Source organism: Rattus norvegicus, chromosome 9, assembly GCF_036323735.1.
Source record: "Rattus norvegicus strain BN/NHsdMcwi chromosome 9, GRCr8, whole genome shotgun sequence".
In the NCBI taxonomy this organism is placed as follows: Eukaryota; Metazoa; Chordata; class Mammalia; order Rodentia; family Muridae; genus Rattus; species Rattus norvegicus.
The window spans coordinates 95,289,544-95,309,070 of NC_086027.1; the positions used below are offsets into that span (position 1 = coordinate 95,289,544).

General features: G+C 53.2%; 1 protein-coding gene across 20 annotated transcripts; it reads left to right on the forward strand.

Moving 5' to 3' along the window:
- The first annotated feature begins 440 nt into the window (after positions 1 to 440).
- Prss56 (serine protease 56) lies at positions 441 to 18,334 on the forward strand. Of its 20 annotated transcripts, XM_063267924.1 has the most exons (21): positions 443 to 1,732; positions 2,395 to 2,465; positions 3,422 to 3,767; positions 4,124 to 4,286; positions 4,397 to 4,522; positions 4,616 to 6,529; positions 9,260 to 9,340; positions 10,051 to 10,763; positions 12,050 to 13,489; positions 14,036 to 14,143; positions 14,488 to 14,544; positions 14,636 to 14,825; positions 15,194 to 15,293; positions 15,380 to 15,539; positions 15,788 to 15,930; positions 16,165 to 16,327; positions 16,470 to 16,649; positions 16,796 to 16,960; positions 17,054 to 17,116; positions 17,431 to 17,537; positions 17,867 to 18,334. In XM_063267924.1, the coding sequence occupies exons 9-21, from the start codon at positions 13,378 to 13,380 to the stop codon at positions 18,140 to 18,142; spliced, it is 1,824 nt and encodes a 607-aa protein (XP_063123994.1). In that variant the 5' UTR covers positions 443 to 1,732; positions 2,395 to 2,465; positions 3,422 to 3,767; positions 4,124 to 4,286; positions 4,397 to 4,522; positions 4,616 to 6,529; positions 9,260 to 9,340; positions 10,051 to 10,763; positions 12,050 to 13,377; the 3' UTR covers positions 18,143 to 18,334. The 20 variants fall into 20 exon arrangements, 17 of the variants coding, with proteins under 17 accessions (XP_063124003.1, XP_063123994.1, XP_063123999.1 ...); XM_063267929.1 differs by lacking the exon at positions 3,422 to 3,767 and having other exon boundaries at positions 4,156 to 4,286; XM_063267922.1 differs by lacking the exon at positions 443 to 1,732 and having other exon boundaries at positions 1,741 to 2,465.
- The last annotated feature ends 1,193 nt before the right edge of the window (positions 18,335 to 19,527 follow it).

A 19,527-nucleotide genomic window follows, 5' to 3' on the forward strand; every position in this document is an offset into this window, starting at 1 on the left:
CCTTTACAGGTATAGGTCTGTGTACACGTACACGTGTGTGCATGCCTTGATGGAGAGAGAGAGAGAGAGAGAGAGAGAGAGAGAGAGAGAGAGAGAGAGAGAGAGAGAAGCCCTCACCCTCGGGTAACCAGCATGTGCCCACAGAAAACACTACCCTAAATAAGAAGAAATAATGGAGCGGGTGGTGGTATGGGTTGAGTGGGGACTACCGCAAATTCAATGACTCGGGGTGGTGAAGAGTGGAGAAACCCTTAGGCGTCAGTCCAGATGGACCCAATCATGAACCCACTGTAGATTCCAGAGACCCTGAGACCTAGACTTGTGCAGGAAACAAGTACTGGCTCCTTACAGAGTGATGCATACGGGCCTTCTAGGTCGCTGCGGGACACTGAGCCGGCCGCCCGTGACGTCAGCCTGTGGGCTGTGACGTCATTGCCCCGCCCCCGCCGCTCTCTTTTTCCCTCCTCCCGCAGGGTGCTTCATCTCCACCTAATGGCAGGCGACGCAGAATTGCACATCTGTCTTGTCGGGAATTAGTTAATTGAATCAGGCGGCCGGAGCTGCCGCAGCGACCTCGGGCCTGGCCCCTGGGAGGGGGGCTGGGCAAGGTGGGGGGAGGCTCAGACTGGAGGGCCGCTTAGGGGGCTCACACCTAGGCTGGTGCGGGAGACGCAGTGATGTGTGAATGTAGGTCAATGTCCCACTCAACCTTCCCTTCCCCCTGCACCGTGAGGACCTGGGACCAGAGGCCCCCAAGGGCTGGTTAAAAACCAGGCTCCAAGAACCAGGGCTGGAGACACAAAACTGTGCCCCTGCCAGAGGACCCACTGCTGACACACCTCTGTAGGAGCCATTCTTGTTGACACCATTTCCCTCCTCCCGCAAAGAGCAGAGAAGCCAAAAAGCACAGCTAATTTCCCAATCTGGGAAGTGGGTTATCTTTCCCTCCCCTATGACCACCTCCAGCCAACCTCAGAGAATTTATCCCTAAACATTGGGGTCGGGTAATTGCCCCTCTGCCTGAAGTTGGTCTTGGCTGCTGTTCATAACTGTATGGAACTGATCTTAAGAGCCAGAGAGCCCGAGTGGGATGGGACAAACCGGGGTTGCTTCTTTGAAGAGGCCCCAGCACCCAGGGGCTCCTGCCCACACTTCAGCTCATTCCACCAGGGTCTAGGGCTTACCAGCTGGTCCTCTTTTGTTCAGTCCCCACCTTTGGGTACCCCTTACCATTTCAGATTCTTAGCTAAATGATTGATCCTTGAGCAATAGCCTCCCCGTTTCACAGATGGGAAAGCAGAGGTTCAAGGAGGGTAAGTGGCTGACCAAAGACCTCGACAGCTACAATCCGCCCTGGCCTGGATTTGAACTCAAATGCTCTGGCCTTTAATGTCAGTCACTCTGCTGCTCTGCCTCCCCCTCTAAGGACCACTTTGTTGCTAGGAGACAGCAAACTGGTGGTTACTATGGGAACTAGGCTGATGGGGAAGGTGGAAAGAGTTGGTGTCCAGATAGCAACAGAAAGGCTCCAGGTGGACTTCCTGGCTTCTTCCCCACTCCTCACACGGGGGCAAACTTGGGCTTTCAGCTCTGGGCTCTGGGCCCTAGTTCCTGGGGGTGCAGGGAGCAGGTTCTAAGCAGTGAGATAAAAAGGACGCATAGTTGCACTGGACAGTGTGTTGCAGACTAAGAACCCTACGTGAGGATGTGAACCCTCAGATGCAGCAGGACGGTAAGACAGACCAGGTGAGGGGAGCCTCACACTTCTGCTTCCATGACTGGTTTTGGCCAGTGGTATAGACAGCACCCTTTCCTCAGGAAGCAAGAGCAGGACTACAGTGGGGTAAAGCCACTGAGAAGGCTCTAGAGTTGTGTAAAATGGTGGCACCCTAGGGCCGCTCCCTCAGTGTTGGAAACTGACAAAGTTACAAAGCACTAAGCCTCATAGGTAGACTTTGCTGTGTGACCCTAGCCAAGTCACACAGCCTCTCTGTGTGAAAAGGGGGCATAGTCACAGTACCCGTCACATAGCATTGCAAAGATTGCAGGAATGAATCCCATGCTTCAAACAGAGCTGGCGGGCTCTAAGGACCATCAGCATTAGTTACATTTTTATCTTAGATGCTCACCAAGCCACAGAAGTCCAGACCACTTTAGACCTGGCTTGTTATCCCTTCTCTTCCTCAGAAGCACAGGCCTGTAGGCCTCACCCCTTGCTGGGCATTGGAGGAACTGAAACAGAGCTATATCTGTCCCCAGGCCCTCCTACCGAAGCTGGCGCCACAGTTTGGGGACCCAGAGCATGGGAGGCTGAGGCCGGAGGAGTGAGGGGGCAGGGGCGGGCTGCAACTAAATTTGCTCATCTAGCCTGTCAGTCCCTTAATCTGGTCCCAGAGGAACAGCGCAGAGGCTTCACTCTGGATGACAAACGAGGGGGGGAGAGGCCTGCCCTGCCTGGACGCTCGGTGAGTAATGGCTTTGCATTAAGATATTAGGCCGGCCAGGGTTGGTGGGGACGTGCTCCTGCCTCTGCAAAACAGGGAATCGCTCTGAAAAGGAAACCTGGAAAAGACTGGGCACTAAGAGAGCTGTGGAATGGGGGAGGGTCGCAAGGGACCTGGGGAAGGGAAGGAGGTGGTAAAAGACACGGAAGGGAGGAGCACTGTGACAGAAGGACTGTGTCAGAAAGACAAGGAGACAGAGCCCCAGGCAGAGAGGTAGCAGAAAGAGGAGGGAGAGTATACAGACCGGACTTGGGGAGCAGACAGCCCCAGGGGAGGAGGCTGAAGCCCTAGACCTCTGGAGAACACCACCCAGAGGCAGGGCACCACCCAGTGGCTGGTCCTTTGATGTCCCTCTTAGTTCTGAAAGGACAGTGGCTAAGTCTGGAAGTCCTAACAGAGGTGGCCTTGCTGTCAGGCTGGCGGGGAGGGAGCCCTGTTCCCATGAGCTGTGCCTAGGGCAGGTACCCTGTGATCTGTCCTCAGTAGACTCTGCTGCCTGTAGCTGATCCCAGAGGGACTGACTGGGGAAGAGTCTCTCAGGGAGGAGATGGACCTGGGCAGGGGGAAGGTTTGAAGTCAGTGGGGCACAGACAGAGGCTATCAGAACAAAAGGGAAGCACTGGACTCCAGAGAAGTCCAGGGGTAATGCCCTCTCTCTGCTTTACAATCCCCCCCCCACATCCTGAGCCTGCCTTCCCCCCACATCCTGAGCCTGCCTTCTCCACTGATGTGTCCATCCCTGTGCTGTGACTCAAGCAGGGTGCGTGACAGTCTTGCTGGGCCTTGTTCAGGGCCCTAGATCTGAGAGTCTAGTGATTGTGCCTTGGTTTTAGGAACTCCATTTGTGGAATGCCTAGAATAGGCAGGTTCAATAAACTTCATAAGTGAATGCTAATTTTATCCCCCTGCTCCCCAAGGTCCTACAGTGTCTGTATAACCAATGTGAACCCCGGAGCAAGTCTCAGCAAGTACCATTTCTCTCCTTAGAGGAGTCTCCTAGTGGTTCCCGTCCAGACCTGGGAAAGTATCCAACTCTCTGTGCCTCAATATACTGGTCTGTTAAATGGGCCTCCTAGGAAACTCAGTGAAGTAAGCAATACAAATAAATGCCTTATGAGGTCACAGAGGTCACCCAGAATCCCAACCCTCTGCTTTGATGCCCTCAGTCTGTTCTCTACACTTGCCGAAGCACATTTGTGCAGGAGAGCCAAAGCTATGAGCCTCCCTGAGTGGGGATGGTCAGGCAGAACTAAAAAGGCCAAGGTGGGTTGGAGGGAGTGAGGGGTGAGGGGTGAGGAAGGGCGAAATAGGGGAAAGAAGGGAGGCGGTGCTTATCCTTGATCTAGGATAGAGCAAAGGCCTAGGGGCCAGCTACCACCACTAATCCAAACTGCCTATGGCTCCAACTCAGCTTTCTGGGTGCAACCTATTTGGTGGAGTCCTCTGACGTCACAGACTCACAACCCTTAAGCCCTGCTGAACAAGGCACTGTGCCAGGATACAGCTCAGTGGGCAGAGTGGTTGCCAGCATGCTCAAAGCCCTGGGTTTTCCATCCCCAACTACTCCTAAACTAATTGTGGTGGCACATAACTGTTAGCCTCCATACTCCCCGAGACAGAGGAAACACAGAAAATGTGTCCAACTACTCAGGAAGCTGACCCTGCAGAGCTACACTTGACCCGGAAGAAGGTGATTTGGGGACGGAGGTCCAGTGTTGGGGTACTGGAGCGCAGAAAAGCAGTTCGAGATCTCAAAACAGAGATGCCCCTTCTGCTGCATAGGTCTGAAGGAGTCTCCTGAAGGGGAGGTGTCATAGAAGGAGGGGCTTCTGAACCACACCCCACGTTCTCCTGCTCTAAACCTCTTGGGTTTGTCCTGGGTCCTTTGACAGTTCTGTACCTTGAGGCGTCACTACCCAGAATTTCCCGGCCCTCATGAGGCCTGCATCTCTCGCAACGAGCCACCAGGAGGCGCCCCGCGCCTACAAATCCTCCTCAGGGCCGCCTACGTGAGGAAGGTCTGTGACTTGGGGATCAAAACCTCTGAACAACCCAGGGTCCCTGCGCCCCTCAAGGGGATCATTTCCTGATCATTTCCTTCTCCTCCCCAGTGTTTCCCTGACCGCAGCCAGGCTTCCACAGCTGAGCAGGCTACAGTGTGGCCAAGGTCCCGCCACTGAGCCTGCCACCAATGCTTCTCCGGCTCCCACCAAGGCCAAGTTTCTGCTCTTTTCCTGAGTCCCCACCTGCGAATGTCTCAGCCTCATTGCAAGCACAGCGACCATTGCTGGTCAGGGTCTGGTTTGGTCTGTTCTCATCACGGCCACAGCTCCTTAGTCTCAGTCCATCCCAGGTTTCTATGCAGCAAATGTTACTGCTGCTTTGTTCAGACTCATCCTGTGCGTTAACGCTTAGGCCTGGGCCACCGGGGCGGGAGGTCAGAGCCTGCAAGAGAACAGTCACTGCCTACCGGGACTTCTCCTGGCTTCCTTAATCGTGGGTAGAGGCTCCACTTGGAAACCACCAGCGGCAAACAGCTCCTGAATTTTTTTGATTACATTTTTAGTTATGTTTTGTTTGTTTGTTGTCTGTGAACTTATGTCACATCAAGTGTGTGCAGGTCAGAGGACAACTTGCAGGTGTCAATTCTTCCCTTCAACCATGTGGGTCTCTGGGATTGAACGCTGGCCCTTAGGCTTAGACACAGTTACCCACTCAGTCGTTTATCCAGCCTTCAAAAGTATAGTATTTTTAAATACTTGTAAGCTGGAGATGGTGGTACAGATGTACAGTCCTGCTATTTGCTGTCTGAGATGGTGCCTGTGTAGCCAGCACCTTCATGGGGGTTTTGCATAGGGAACATTGTTGATCTCTCAACAGCCCAGTGACAGAGGTCTGGGCTTGACTCCATTGAAAAAGATGTCCCTCAGGCTGGAGGGACCTTAAGTGATTTGCTGATGAGCTGAACAGCTGACCAGGTCCTCCATGCCCCCTTACCTCCTCCTGAGACCTTCTCTTTATAACCCCCTCCCACACATAGGCACTCAGGACCCCCAATAGCCAGATCTATTCCAGCTCCCAGCTCAGAGTAGGCTCCTCTGCATCTTCGATGGTGAGCTAGGCTGGGGCTGGCTTTAGTTGTAGGGCCAGATCCTCCCTGTACAGTGGCCCTGGAGAGAACCACACTGACCCTAGCGGTTGGAAGCACAGTTGCTAGATCCCCTTCCCGGAGGCCCTGCATCTGCTGGCTCTGTGCCTGGAATGCCACTCTGTTCCCAGGGGCTCCTCATGGCGGCTGCCAGCCTCCCTCCCTGTCTCCCATTAATCATGTGTGCAGGATTTATATTCTCCAGCAATTTATTTCAGTAAATGCAATCTGGGTGTGCCTGCAGGTGGGCAGGATGCTCCACTGCTGCTGGAGTCACGCAGCCTGGCTTTATTGTCAGGGTAATGGGCATGACTCAAAAGCCAGCACCCTCAAGGAAGATGCCAGGCCTAGCCAGGCCCTGGAGCAGAACACCGGGGACCCAGGGACCAGCCCTCCCCAACGTGGACTTGACAACCCCAAGGGTCCTGCTCCGTCATCTTTTCTCAAATGACTTAAGAATTGGGGGTAGGAAGGAGACTGCAGTCTCAATCCTCAACTTGACAGTTCAAGGTCCAGATTGGGGAGATACAGGGGTGGGGGTCTAGTTTCCTGACCCAGGCCCTCCTCTGAGTTGCTACCCCTCAAGTGTGCAAGACTCATCTTGGAGGGACCATAACCCCACTTCAACTTTCTGAGTCCTCTTGTGCCCTTTCATCTCCCTCTGTCTCTTTCTGGTCACTGGGTGTGGCAGCCTAAGGCTAGGCAGAAACAGCCTGAGGTCATGTAGGAGCTAGGCTACCAGGTCTTGGAGTCAGTCCTCCCACTTATCCGCCCATTTACAGGCTCTGAAACAGTGAGAAGAGGCAGGGGCTACAGCAGCAGGGTCTGGCCCTCTGTAGCCCTCTCCATCCAACACCCCAGATTCCTTCCGTTCCAGGTAGGTCCCAATCTACAAGCGTCCGTCTCTTTCTTTAGGATCCCCAAGACCAAGGCAAAGCAGCAACAGCCCCTGCACCCCCTCCCAGGTTGCCCCACCCTTCAGGGCTTCGTAGTGTGTGTGTGTGTGTGTGTGTGTGTGTGTGTGTGTGTGATGTATGTGTATGTGTGTGATATATGTGTGTGATGTATGTGTAAGTATGTGTGTGATATATGTGTGTGATGTATGTGTAAGTATGTGTGATATACGTGTGTGATGTATAAGTGTGTGATGTATGTGTGAGTGTGTGTATAATGTATGTGTGTGAGCTGTATGTACAAGTGTGTGTATGTGTGATATATGTGTGTGATGTATGTGTAAGTGTGTGTGATGTATGTGTGAGTGTGTGTATGATGTATGTGTGTGAGCTGTATGTACAAGTGTGTGTATGTGTGATATATGTGTGTGATGTATGTGTAAGTGTGTGTGTGATGTATGTGTGTGAGAGATGTATGTGTGTGAGATGTACGTGTAACTCTGTGTGTGTGTGTGTGTGTGTGTGTGTGTGTGTGTGTGTGTGTGTAAGGACAGTGGCTGCAGCTGACAAGAGGAAGGGCACAGCCTTTCCTGCCTTACTCTCTAATTGCCTCCAGGGATTTATTGACTTTGCACACTGTTCCTCAGCTCTAGTCCATACCCTGGATACCCACCTTTCTTGGTCCTTAGCGGCAGGGCCCGATACTTTAAGCAAGAACTGGGTGTGGCCTGCAGAGGGTCCCTTGATCTATATGTATCTATATGCGGCCTCTCTACCTCCATGCCTAGAAACTGAAAACAAAAGGAGAGAGATATCTGGGTCCCCCCACTCCCAGGAGTCCCAGGCCAGCAGACCCCATGCTCTGTCTACTCTGGAATCAGGAGACAAGATTCCCGAGAGACACTGAAGAAATCTGGTAGCCCTGGACTCTCTTCCTTTTCCCCTCAGGGCCCTAGTACCACAGAATATCGCCTGCCATTTTCAGGCCCTGGCCCCCAGGTGCCACTGCAGCTCCCCTAACTCTCCATCTGACTCCCCACTTCCTTATGGCCAGATTCAGATTCATCAGTGAGCAGGAAGAAAAGCCTGGACACCAACCCTTCCTTTGTACCCCAGGAAACCTGGGCAGGGGCCCAGAGGCCGGGGGGGGGGGGGAGAGGATTTAGGAGCAGGTACACTCAGATCTGATGTCTTCTCTAGGGATGGTAGCAGTCTTAAACAGGCGTGGCGACGCTTTGGTACATTGTACTACCTTGAGTTTCATGGACCTGCTTCGTTTGGTCAGTGCTTTACACCAATAAATATTTGAGGATGAAATAATGCGTCAACAAACACTGATTCACTGAGAAGGGTTCTATCTCATACTTTTAGAAGACATTCTTGATGCCCTGTACTGGCCCCACGCTACCTGTGGTTTTAAAGACTACCCCCATGCTCCCAGCATGCAGGGAACTACAAGGAAGAAGTTTTAAAGTAAAAATGAGTCTCAGCTCCCAGGTGAAGATGCTGGGTGTTGGATGATGCTGGGTGCTGGGTGACTGGTGGTACGCTCCTGTAGGCCTCCCAGCATCTGGAGGCCAGCAAGACCTGGAGTTTCAGGCCAGCCTGAGTTGCACAGTGGCACTCTGTCTTTAAAGAAAATAAATAAAAGAACGAAAGAAATTAAGCATTATTAATATTAATGAACAGCCATTCTTCACAGAAATCTCATTTATTGATGCAGATAGACATTTAGAGACAAACTGATAGAAATTAATATCATCATAAGAAGGACTCTAACTGAAGATTTTTAATAGGATTGATAAAATTTAATTTTAATTTATGTGGAAAGCAGGGACAGAAGTGACCCTGAAGAGAGTCACATGACTCTTGTGTTTCTTCTCAGTCTCCCCCAGCTCCCAGACACATACAGGGACTCACATACCCCAGACACACCAGGCTTCAAACTCTCAATGTAGACTACGATGACCTTGAACTTCTGATCTTCCTGCCTCCACCGACTGAGTCTTGGGAGGACTACATACCAGGCAAGCACTCCCTGGCCCCAGAGACTTTTTTTTCTCCTAAAAGACCATTTAAGTCAGACTTAATGGCTTGCCCCTGTAATCCCAGACACTTGTAAGACTGGGGCAGGAGGATTGCTTTGAGTTTGAGGTGAGCCTGGGCTTTACAGTGAGTTCTGGGACAGCCTGGACCACAGTGTACACCTGTGTCTCAGGAAATCAAAACAAGGGCTGGAGAGATGGCAGGGCAGTTAAAAGCACTGGCTGCTCTTCCAGGTCCAGAGTTCACTTCCCAGCAACCACATGGTGGCTCACAGCCATCTGATGCCCTCTTCTGAAGACACCTACAGTGGACTCATAAAATAAACAAATCTTTTAAAAAATCAAAACAAATAAAAAGACCATTTAATGTTAACAAGAAGATCTGAAATCCTGATCAAGAAAAACATATTGCACAACTGGCAGGGTTTATTTGTTACGTTCCTCTTTGACAAGTACCTAAAACAGCAACTCAAAGAGGGGTTTGCTTTGGCTCACGGTTCAAGAGCACAGTCCATCATGGCAAGGTTGTCATGGCAACACAAATGACAGGCAGCTGCTCACACTGCACTGCTCACACTGGGAGGATTGGGGTGCTCATCTTTCCCCTAGTTTGAAGCCCGTGGCCCCAGTCGGGTGTCACCTACAGTTAGCGTGGGTCTTCCCAACCAGGTCAACCCTTCTTGGAAGCACCCTCATGGACATGCCCATCGACTTGCCTCTAAGGTGATCCTAGTTCCTGTCAAGTTGACGGTCAGTATTAAACCAGCACAAGGGATAACGGAAATGAGGGTGTTCAGTTACCAAATATTAGAGAAACACAGCGTAAACCACGTTCAGAAAAAGGGAAGAAAATATATGAAGAGAGATGGCAGATGGGAAGGAAGAAAGAACGAGAGAAAAGACAGGAGGAGAGGGAGTAAAGAGGGAAAGAGAGTGAGGAGGATGAAGAAAAAAAGCTTACACACCCCTGTCATCCTCACTACTGGGGAGTCTAAGGCTGGAGAATATACATTCAGGCCAGCCTGGGCTACAGAGTGAGTTCAAAGTAGTGAGACCATCTCAAAACCAAAGTAAAGAGAGAATGTCAGGCATGGGGCAAAGCTGTAATCCCAGCATGTGGTGGGTAGAGATGAGGCTCCTTTGTATTCAGTGAGTTTGAGGCCAGTCTAGGCTCCTTGAGATCCTGATTCAGACAGACAGAAAGAAAAAAGGAGAAACAAACCAATAACTAACTAAAAAGAAGGCTAGAGATGTAGTTTGATGTGAAAGTAATTTGTCTGTTGTGGGCAAAGCTGTAGGTTCAATCCCTAGTACCAAGAAGGAGAGGAGGGGACAGAAAGGGATGGAGGGAGGGACAGAGGGAGGGAGGGAGGGAGGAAGAGAGAGAGGGAGGGAGGGAGGGAAGGAGAAGAAGAAAAGGAATCCTGGCCATGAAATGGTTTGTTTTCTTTCCATTACAGGTTGGACAGTGAACTACGGAGATCTGCGCATGGTGGTCTTGTGGCTGGCTAAGGCTTCAAGTTTGAGGCCAGCCTTGGCAAGAAGGGAAGGGAGATGTAGGGTCTGCTTAGCCCCACCCCCCCCACCCCAGCCCTTCTGGCAGATTCCAGTACAACCCTGCTTCTCAATCCACGGATCTGTGGCAAGCAGCCCAGCTTCAGCACCCCACACTCCTAGACAGAACCCCCACCTCTCCAGGTCCCTCCTAAAGCCTAGGGGAAGTGGGAAGGTCAGAGTGAAAAGCAAAGCTGACAAACTGAAAGGAACTCTTAGCCATGAGGAAGGCTCTCTTCCCAGCCATCCCCTGAAGTCAGGTCACCCCCACTCCCTGGGGAGCCCCCTCCCACTGCCACCTTCCATGTCCTTTTTCCTTTTCAGGGGTTGCCACAGCTCCCTTTCTACCTCCCTGTTCATTCAGTTCAACAGCGTCCCAGTGACCTTTGAGACCCAGAGCGATGACCCTGACATCCCCTAGCAGGAAGACTGAACTGCATCAATTCTGTTAATCTTCCCAGCAGGATAGATATTGAGCCGCCCTCCCAGATGAATCCACATCCATTCCTCAGAGGCTGGTGTCACACAGAGCCACATTTCTGAGACCCAGGGCTGCCAGGAACCTGCTCCCTACATTACAGCTTCCTCCCTGTGTTTCTGGAAGTCTCATCATTCTTGGGTCTGTATCCCTTCGATTCCTGCTTGCATCACCACACAACCTTCATCCTATGGCCTCTGTTTCTACGTCACATTGGACTGGGCACCCCAAACTTCTTCACTGGTGCATAGCTCTAGTCAGGTCACATTCTGAGTAAGGGGGTTAGAACTCCAGCATATCTTTGGGGAGATGATTTGGGCTCCAGCAGGAAGTGACTCATGGAAGCTCGCCCAGGAGTACAGTCAGCCTCACAGGGCTCTCTGAGTCACAGCTGAATGGCCTCTCATCCCACAGAGGCTCTGATGTCAGTCTCCTCTCAAGTTTCATTGCATCAGACATCAGCTCACAGCCACCCCAGTGTCCAATGGTCCAGCTGATGCTGACGCAGGTGTTACTGTGAGAAGTAGAGATTCTGTCCTCAAAGACAGCCTGGGAGTTTCTACATCCTCCTGTCCCCCTTCTGCTCCTTCTCCAGGAAGAGCATGGAGATCAAGGGGCATTGATCTCTTTGTTTTGAGACAAGGTCTCACTGTGCATTTCTAGCTGGTTTGAAACTCACTATGTAGACCAGGTTGGCCCCAAACTCACCAGATTCAACCTGTCTCTGCTGATTTAGGTTTAAATACAAGGTAGATTAGGCATGACTGAGCCTCGATTAAATGCATGAGATTTCAGAGTCAGGAGACTTTGTGATGCAGCGAGGGGTGGACCTTCAGTGTCTGTGTGGAGGCCTAAGTGAGGGAAGGGAACACCCCATACACACCCCCAGAGCCCGCCCAGAGCATACCTATAAAGAGGCTACACCATTGGCTTCTGGGGATTCCTTCTCTTTCACTCCTCCCATCCCTCCCACCCGTGTTCCCCACCCCCAACCCTTCTTCCTCACCTGAACCCGCTAAGGCTTTCTAGATATATTGAAGAAAACCCCCAAGGTTCCCTGCTCTCCCCCTCCTCCTTTCAAAGTAGAAACACTAGGGCTAAGGGCTTGTCTCCACCTTTAGGAGGGGTGAGGAAGAGCTGTGGCCTTCCATTTGGCTCCCTGGAGACTTGAAACAAAAGTACCACCCTACCCCTGGGTATTAAAACTGCCCAGGGAATCTCACCCTGGGAGAATAGAAAAATTGTTCTGACATCAGCCAAGGGAGAATCTTGCCTCACAGGAAGAGATTTCACAGGCCCCTAACAATTTGTAAGATCTGAGGAGTTGAGACAAGGATGGGGTGGAGTGGGGAGGGGGATCTTCTCAACGTGTAGGAGCCAGATCTGAAACGATGTGCCTTTTCTGTGCCCTGCCCTTTGCTGTGTAGGTGAGAGAAGAGTCTACTTCCTTCAGACTGGACTCAAAGCCTGACCCATGCTAAGAAGGCAGAGTGAGGAAAGAGAGTTCTATGCTGGCCACTCTGGCCCGGGCAGCTTCAGCAGGCACCCAGGAGCCACACCTCTCTGCTAAGAATTTGGAGACCACCTGAGATTTACCCCCATGATACTCGTAGATAATTCCAATCCCTGGTGTCATTGAATACACACAACAATCTATAACCAGCATTCTCTTCACTTTCCTGGATGCATCCTGTTGGTGGGAGACGGGCTACATACTGTTCCCTTTGAAGAGCACACAGCCCCTGGACACAGCGTGTCCTAATTCCTGCACCTAAATCCTTAACCAACATGGCCCCGCTGCCAGCACAAATCAAGGTGCCAAGGGTAGTTTTTTTTTGTTTGTACCCAAAGGTCCAGCCATACCCCAGGTGGTGACTGGCCATTGGGACAGCTGCCTATTTATGAACCTTCTTTCAAGAGCCCCTCCTGCCAGATCAGGGTCACGGCAACTGAAAACAATGCTGGACACACTGAGCGGGCAGGGATGGGGGTCTGGGAGAGACTCAGAAACTGCTGGGTCCTACGCTCCCCAAACTGGGCCACAGTGGGGCCTTTCATCTCCCACTTGCTTTTGCCTCTTCCCACCCCGCTACCCCAGTGCAGCAATTACGGCGCAAATTAGAATGCTTTGATCATCTTTAGAAATGGCCACACGGAGGAGGGACACTGGCAAGCAATTAGGGGCAGAGGGGCTGGAAGTTCAATGGCTTGCTTAGGGGGTGAGAATGCCCAGGACACCCACCCCTATCCCTAGCTCTCCTCCCTCCAAGAGTGCCTGCTCCAGCAGAGCAGTGGACTCCCCAGGGTGGCAGAAACAGATGGGGATCTCCCCCTCCCAGCCCCTGCCCACCAGTCTCCCTCTGCCTGGCCCCCAGCCCAACGGTCAGTTTTCCTTCCCCATCTCAGCCCCTTTGAAGCGGCCGCAGTAACAAGGGCTGCTTTCACAGAAGTAGGGAGACTCAGAGTGGGATGATGGGACTTCAAAGGTGAGGGTCCAGCCCGCTACCTCATTCCCTCCCTGAGTCCTGGCTGCCCTCCCACGCACCCCCCGCCCCCGTCCTCTATATAGCTCCAGAGCATCGTTTCCCCGAGGGCTCCCAGGAGGTGAGGGCCAGGTGAGGTGCAGACCACTAAAGATAGGTAACTTAGTGTAAGACAACGGGATCAAATGATTTAAGGGACACAAAGAAACCCAGGAGAGGGTGGAGTCCAGGAAGAAAGAGAACAGGGTCTCCTGCCTTGGCCCCAGGTCACCATGCCGCTGGCTATGTTGTTGTTGCTGCTGCTGCTGCTGCTACTGTCCCCAGACTCCCAGACTGCCAATGGGCATCCACTGTACATGCGCCTGTCCCCCAGCACCCTGCAAGGTGAGCCGGGCTGGTCTGAGGAAGTCACTGGGATGGGAGGGGCATAGAGGAAGTGAGGTCAAGGAAAGACAAGGAAAATGAGCTTGTCTCTTACACCTATGAGGACCTGTAGGTCCTTCCGCCCACCTGCTGGGAGGAGCCTGGAACTGGGATATAGGAGGGGAGGGCAGATGGTCTCACCCAGGAAGCAGAGACGGCAAGCGCTGCCAGGAGATCCAGAGATACCAGTGTTAGAAGACTCAAGGCAGCATGCTTTGGTAATTCAGGTCCAAAGATAGCCACATTCCCTGGGTGCTGGTGGGTAGTGGTTTTCCTCTGAAGTCTTTAAGAAAGGAACTTTCCAAAGATTCCAGCCCAGTTCAGTTGATCATAGCACCATCTGCCCTGAGGGCCCGGCCTCAGACCCTGACTCCTCTCCTGATCTCTACATACCTGGTAGCACAGAGCTCACCATGCCTCTCTAGGACTCCCCAGACAGGGTTCTTGAAGACTTAGACTGAGGCTCTCTACCAAGGGGATGTGACTTTGTGTCCCATGTCCCCTCAGTTTTGTCTGCCCAGGGGACTCAGGCATTGCAGGCTGCCCAGAGGAGTGTCCAGTGGGCCATAAAGCACGTGTCCATGGAGATCCAGCACAGACGGCATGAATGCCAAGGTTGGACCAGAAGTACTACCCAACCCGCACCCCAACAGACTCACACTATTACGGGGGACTCCTTCCGCCCACGCCCAGCCCTTATTTTTATGTTCCATTCTCTTGGGGGGGGGGGGTGTCAGACTCTTTCTGAAGGTCCAAGTGGAAGGGATATGCCAAACTTGAGGAAGGAGGAGGGGAAAGTGTGGGCTCAGGAGGTCACAGTTCATGGCTGCTCAAATAGTTGCGTGTGCTAGAAGGTGGGCCAAGAGGGGAGTGGTTGAAATGCAAGGGCTCAGTCCCAGCATAGGGTGGGAGATCCGCAAGAGGGCGGCAGCGAGGCTCAAAGAATGGTTTCTCAGCAGGACCTGGACGCCCTAGGCCTCAAGCCTCGGTCTTCCAGGACCCACCACCAGAGCCAGGTGAGACCAAAAAGGCTCCAAGGAGAGAGCGAGGTGGGCCTCAATGTGAAGACAACTAAAACGTTTCCTTCATGACGCCGTTTCTGCCTAGGTCCATGTGGAGAAAGACGCCAAAGCGTTGCCAACACGACCCGGGCTCACGGCCGCATAGTCGGTGGCAGCACGGCTCCATTGGGAGCCTGGCCTTGGCTAGTGAGGCTGCAACTTGGGGGCCTGCCTCTGTGCGGGGGCGTTCTGGTGGCAGCGTCCTGGGTGCTCACGGCTGCACACTGCTTCGCCGGGTACGACGTTGAGATCCCAGGCACCTGCTCAGCAGGGCTACCCAATCCGATGGGAGTCTTAGCACCCATGGGCCAAAGCACAGCGAGCAGGTGTCTGCTGCCCCCTAGCGGGAGCTGGCTCCCAACCTCAAGCTTCAAAATGCCGGTTGCGCGGTGGGGGCTGGGATCCCAGGGTAGGAGGACATCACACTGGATTTTTCCACTGTGGGTATCCGCCCCTTCCCGGGTCTTCCTCTCTGACCCTAGGGTCACAACAGCCACATTTACAGGCTCACTGGAGGGTGTGGGTGCATGAGGGGGCTGGGCCTCCAAGGGGGCCTCATGCCACCTCTGTCCCTGATCCTTTCACCCCACTACTTGCTCTGCAGTGCCTCGAATGAGCTTCTGTGGACTGTGATGCTAGCCGAGGGACCCCAGGGGGAGCAAGCAGAGGAAGTGCAGGTGAATCGTATCTTGCCCCACCCTAAGGTGAGAAGACACACCCTGTGTCCTCAGAGCTGGGAACAGCACCCCAAACCCTCTTCCTTGACTTTGTACCGCCATCTGCTCTCTAGTTTGACCCGCAGACTTTTCACAATGACCTAGCGTTGGTACAGCTGTGGACGCCTGTGAACTCAGAGGGGCCTGCGCGCCCCATTTGCCTACCCGAGGGTTCTCGGGAGCCTCCTGCCGGCACTCCCTGCACCATCGCAGGCTGGGGGGCTCTCTTCGAAGGTATTGCCAGCTAGGGCCTGGTTAAGCTAGCTGCAAGTAGTAGTGAAGGACCAGTGGGGGCAGGGTGGTGGTGATGGGAAAGGGGGAGGGGAAGAGGGAGAGGAGGAGGAGGAAGTAAGCTGAAGGGATTGGAGAGGCTAGGATGATGTTCCATGGCACAAACCGGCAGGAATCAAAGAGGGCTAGTGAGAGGGGATCTCCAGACACAGCCTCTGCCTTCCAAACCCGGCTTTCCTGCTTTCCTGTAGACGGGCCTGAGTCTGAGGCAGTGAGGGAGGCCCGCGTTCCGCTACTCAGTGCAGACACCTGTCAAAAGGCCCTGGGGCCTGGGCTGAGTCCCAGCACCATGCTCTGCGCTGGTTACCTGGCAGGGGGCATCGACTCATGCCAGGTATGAACTAAAAGTGACAGGGGCCCTGGATGTGTTGCTCCCCTTGGCAAGATAACCCTGTTCTCTCTGGGGTCTAGCTAAAAATTCCTACCAACCGCTAATTCTTCCTAAATAAAATGGAAACAAGTAGTAACCACAAACACGGCCAGAGCCGCCTTCCCCTACCAAGTACTAGGCAGGTATAATTCAGAGAAATGATGGATGCACTGCTTTCTGTTGGCTCTGGTCCCTTAGGGTGACTCCGGGGGCCCTTTAACCTGTTCTGAGCCCGGCCCGCGCCCCAGAGAGGTCCTCTTTGGAGTCACTTCTTGGGGAGATGGCTGTGGTGAGCCTGGGAAGCCTGGGGTCTATACCCGTGTGGCCGTGTTCAAAGACTGGCTGCAGGAGCAGATGAGCGGTGAGCATCCCCCCAGCCAATGGTCCCTCGGACAGCTCTGGGCGAGCCGGTTTCCATCCCTTGTTCTGATCTCTGTGGAGGAGCTGCGGATGGGTGGCTTGTAGACCCACATAACAAGGGGTGATCTGGCATCTGCTTGCAGCGGGCCCCTCCACTCGCGAGCCTAGCTGCAGAGAACTTCTAAATTGGAACGCTCGGGAAGAGGAGCCGTTCGCCGACGCCCCGGGCCTCTGTGCCTTCTATGAGCGCCAGTGCCTAGGGTCCGAGAGCTCCTGTGCGCGCCTAGCGCTCCAACAGTGTGTGCAGCGCCGGCGGCGGTGTGGTCCGTCCGGTTCTCCCGGGCCAGGGTTGGGGAGGGGGTAAGGGGTATAGGGGGGATAAGGGGAGTGGAGTAGGTGTGGGGAGTAGGAGTTGGGGAAGTGGGCCCCACCACCGGATCGGTGGCTAACACCTCTGAACCACTCGCAGAGCTGCGGTCACTGGCGCACACGCTGCTCGGCCTGCTGCGGGGCGCGCAGGAGCTGCTCGGCCCCCGGCCAGGGCTGCGGCGTGGAGCTCCAGCACCTGCTCACTCCGCTCCATCGCTCCAGGAGCTACCGGGTCACAATGCCCGCGAACAGCGGTTATACTCAGGTAATCTGAGTGCCCCAGCTAGGCCTAGCCCCAGAGTCTCGGAGTCATGTACACTCTCCGAGGCGTAACCACTAACTCCGTGGTCTCCTCCAGGATCCCGAGTTGCAGGAGCTTGGTTCCAGAAGCCAAAGCAGGAGCGGCGCGCGGAAACGAAGGGTAATGCCGCCCCCTGCCGGTCGCTGAAAGGGAACGGCCCAGAGGCGGTTTCTAGAAAGGTGGTGGTAGGATTGTCTGCTAGAAAATTCCAAATCGCAACAGAAAAGACCCTCTCACTCCCTCTCCTCCAAGAAAACAGATTCCTTTTTAAGGAGACATGTGGCACCGAGCCCTTGTTGGTATTCTGCCTAGCATGATCACAGAACCTCTGCCAGCCTCAGTTTCCCCATCTAGACCACGCAGAGGATACTGGGCCCTGGGATATCCCTCTGCTGTCAATGTTTTCATAGTCTGTGGAGCTCCCCTTCTTGCAGGCTGCCCTGGACTGGAGCCACTGCAACAGAAGTTGGCGGCTATTCAGCGAGCACACGCTTGGATTCTACAGATCCCAGCTGAGCATTTGGCCATGAACTTTCATGAGGTAGGTCCCCAGGCTGCCCAGGTTCTTCACAGTGGCCTGTAAAGCTGATCTGACTGGACCTCAGTGCAAGGAAGAGACAGGGGGATCCAGCTTTTGCGGGAGTGGGGGCAGGGTGAGCTAGGATAACGGGTAGCTGTGAAAATGGAAGGCAGAGAGGTAATAGCAGAAGGGTTCATTAGAGCATCATCTGATGAGGAAATTAGATGGACTTCAAAAAAGGGGGCGGGACAAGGATCTAAGTACGTTCAAAAGCTCCAGGAGGAAGGAACAACCCCCAGGTCAAAAACCCTCACGAGTGTTTTTTAGGTCCTAACCTCTTCCCTCTGCAGGTGCTGGCAGATCTGGGCTCCAAGACACTGACAGGACTCTTCAGAGCTTGGGTGAGGGCCAGCTTGGGGGACCAGCGTGTGGTCTTCAGTGGCCTGGTGGGCTTGGAACCTTCTACACTGGCTCAGAGTCTCCCCCGGCTCCTAGTGCAGGCCCTGAAGGCCTTCCGCTCAGCTTTCCTGACAGAAGGAGAGCCCCAGGCATCCTGGATAGGTACAGAACAAGAACAGAGGCTGGGAAAGGAGCACCAGGGCCAACTCCAGCCTCCTGTTCCCTGAACCAGGCGACCCTGCGATGGCCACACTGTCCTGAAGGCTAAAGGGGCTGTGTGAGATGTAACAAAGTCTCACTATTCCGGTTGATCTTGTATGTGTGAATAGAGTGGGATCCTGGACCTCACATGTCTTTTTAAATGTGTCACCAGACACTCACGGCTGCTTTAATAAATGTTATTTATACTCTGCCTAAAATCTGGAACTTTACTGGAATGGGAAGGAGCTGGCATTAGATGGGAGTGGGACAGGGGCCAACCTCCAGAAGCAGGTAACAGAGACCACAAAGGAGCTGGAAGGAGCTGTAAGTGGTGGCTCATACGTACTTGGGGTACTAGCACTCTGGAGACAGAGGCAGGATTGCAATGAGTTAGAAGTTAACATGATCTACATTGTAGCTCTAGGCTAGCCTGGGCTACAAAGTAAGACCACCCCCCATCCCCCCCACACACACATAAAAAGAAACAAAACCAGGGGCTGGGAGAGATAGCTGTGGGTAAAGTACTCGATGCATACGGTTCAGGTCCTCAGGGCCCAGGAGCAGCAGCACACCAGGAAAGTGCAGCCCTGGCCAAGAAGCAGGGCAGTGGGGAGCAGACAGATCTGAGGAGTTCACTGACCACTCCAGCTCCCTCAGGTGATGTCTGGGTTCAGTGAAGAGGCCCTGTCTTGAAAAGTAAGGTGGGGGAGTTCAGCTGGATGCCAGCAGCCGCAGCAGCTCCAGAGCCTTGGTTCTTTCGTAGCTTTCCTTGTCTTCATCTCCCTTCCGAAAACATAGCCTCTGGTGTCTCACTAGGTGATCGATCAATGACAGGCAAGTGATTTGGTATGCAAGTCAACCATGCCAAAGGGGGTGAAGAGAGAGGCTGTGCTCCTCTGGCTGGGTGAGGACCAAGATACCATCCTGGAGCAGAGCAGGGAGGTTCAGCAGGTGACAAGACCCTGCCAGACCAGGACTGCCGCTCTGCCCTCTAAGAGAGTACAGCCCTTCCTCAAACTGTCTATCCCTACCTCTAGCCATACAATGGGCATGTCTAACTCTGTAAATGACCCCTCCTTGCCCCAGTGGATTTCCTTCCCCTTCCCCTTGGGTTTTGGCTATTCATAGATGCAGGAGTGGCAAGGGGACTTCAGTTCAAATTAAAGAAAGAAAAGAAATGGGCTTAGCAGGTACAGGCACTTACTGCCAAGCCTGGTGGTCTGAGTTTGATCCCTGGGACCCACTCACATAGTAAAAGGAAAAAAAATTCCTTCAAGTTTCCTCTGACTTCCACACATGCCATGAATTGAGCAGACACACACTGAATAGATGGATGGACAGGTTTTATTCATTTATTTACTTATTTCTTTTTTCTTTTCTTTTCTTTTTTTTGTTTTTTTTTTGTTTTGTT